This window comes from Penaeus monodon, chromosome 23 (assembly GCF_015228065.2).
Source record: "Penaeus monodon isolate SGIC_2016 chromosome 23, NSTDA_Pmon_1, whole genome shotgun sequence".
Taxonomy (NCBI): Eukaryota; Metazoa; Arthropoda; class Malacostraca; order Decapoda; family Penaeidae; genus Penaeus; species Penaeus monodon.
Window position 1 is genome coordinate 30,671,796 of NC_051408.1, and position 1,189 is coordinate 30,672,984.

Consider the following 1,189-nt stretch of genomic DNA (forward strand, 5'->3'; position numbering starts at 1 on the left):
CATAAAATAAATCAAAAGAAAACGACATCTCTTTAAAGAGAATTGCCTTTCATCCTTGACAACCAAATATAGACGTTTTTATAACGATATTCCTGCGTACTGTTGTTATCAGATTTAGGTTAGGCGCTGGTCTGAATATGAGTACCATCCCAAGCAACCGGCTCTGCGATATTTTTATGACTAGATGTATCATCTTCATGTATTTCGTGGTTGTTATTAACACGTATATTCGTTTTAGAAATATGGGTCACAGGTCACCTGTCAAAACACGTCTAAGGAACTGGATAACTGCGATGCCATGCACAAGCTCATAAGCGAGCATAAAGTACCTAGTTTAGACTTTATATAGTACAGGGAGGGTTCCTGTGGTACTGACGGGATCCTCGCACCCTCTGACTCCAAAGTGATTTGAGAGTTCTCTGTTACTCATGAGACCTGAGAACCTCTCTAAGTATCCACGAGATCTGAAGGCTCTTTTAGTACCCATGAGATGTGAGGACTCCTCTAGTGCCTAAAAGATATGAGGGCCGTCTAGTACCCACGAGATCTGAAAGCCATTTGGTTCGCACGTGATCTGAGCGCTCTCTAGCCCCTAATAGATCTGAGGGCTCTCTAGCCTCTAATAGATCTGAGGGCCCTCTAGCTCCTAAGAGATCTGAGGGCCCTCTAGCCCCTAAGAGATCTGAGGGCCCTCTAGCACCTAATAGATCTGAGGGCCCTCTAGCACCTAAGAGATCTGAGGGCCCTCTAGCACCTAGAGATCTGAGGGCCCTCTAGCTCCTAACAGATCTGAGGGCCCTCTAGCCCCTAAGAGATCTGAGGGCCCTCTAGCCCCTAAGAGATCTGAGGGCCCTTTAGCACCTAAGAGATCTGAGGGCCCTCTAGCCCCTAAGAGATCTGAGGGCCCTTTAGCACCTAAGAGATCTGAGGGCCCTCTAGCACCTACGAAAGCTGCGGGCGCCACGCACGATCTGAGGCCTCTAGCATCTACAGAGATCTGAGGGCCCTCTAGCATTTAAGAGATTTGAGGGCCTTCTAGTACCCACGAGGACTAGTCCTAGCAGTGACTTCAGAATGATGTTGAGATGTTATGGTTTGGGTGACTGGTAGAATTTCATAATCTAAACTAATAAATGATTAGTATCTCATGATCCTTGGTTTTGAAAGTCTTATATAGCGAAGCCGTGTA

At 46.5% G+C, this 1,189-nt stretch overlaps 1 protein-coding gene across 1 annotated transcript; it reads right to left on the reverse strand.

Annotated features, from left to right (window-relative positions):
• Positions 1-334: 334 nt before the first annotated feature.
• Positions 335-1,015, reverse strand: LOC119588205 (collectin-46-like). Its single transcript, XM_037936906.1, has 3 exons — positions 786-1,015; positions 543-747; positions 335-511 (listed from the first exon to the last, which is right to left on the reverse strand). Exons 1-3 carry the CDS (start codon positions 1,013-1,015, stop codon positions 335-337), a joined length of 612 nt encoding a protein of 203 aa, XP_037792834.1.
• Between the last annotated feature and the right edge of the window lie 174 nt (positions 1,016-1,189).

Excerpts from the sequence above, each read along its gene's own strand:
- LOC119588205 (XM_037936906.1), bottom strand. The coding sequence starts at position 1,015 with ATGCTAGAGGGCCCTCAGATCTCTGTAGATGCTAGAGGCCTCAGATCG. Across the intron at positions 748-785 it reads GCTAGAGGGCCCTCAGATCT|AGGGCCCTCAGATCTCTTAG; the intron begins GTTAGGAGCTAG and ends TCTAGGTGCTAG. Across the intron at positions 512-542 it reads CCAAATGGCTTTCAGATCTC|GCACTAGAGGAGTCCTCACA; the intron begins GTGGGTACTAGA and ends CATATCTTTTAG.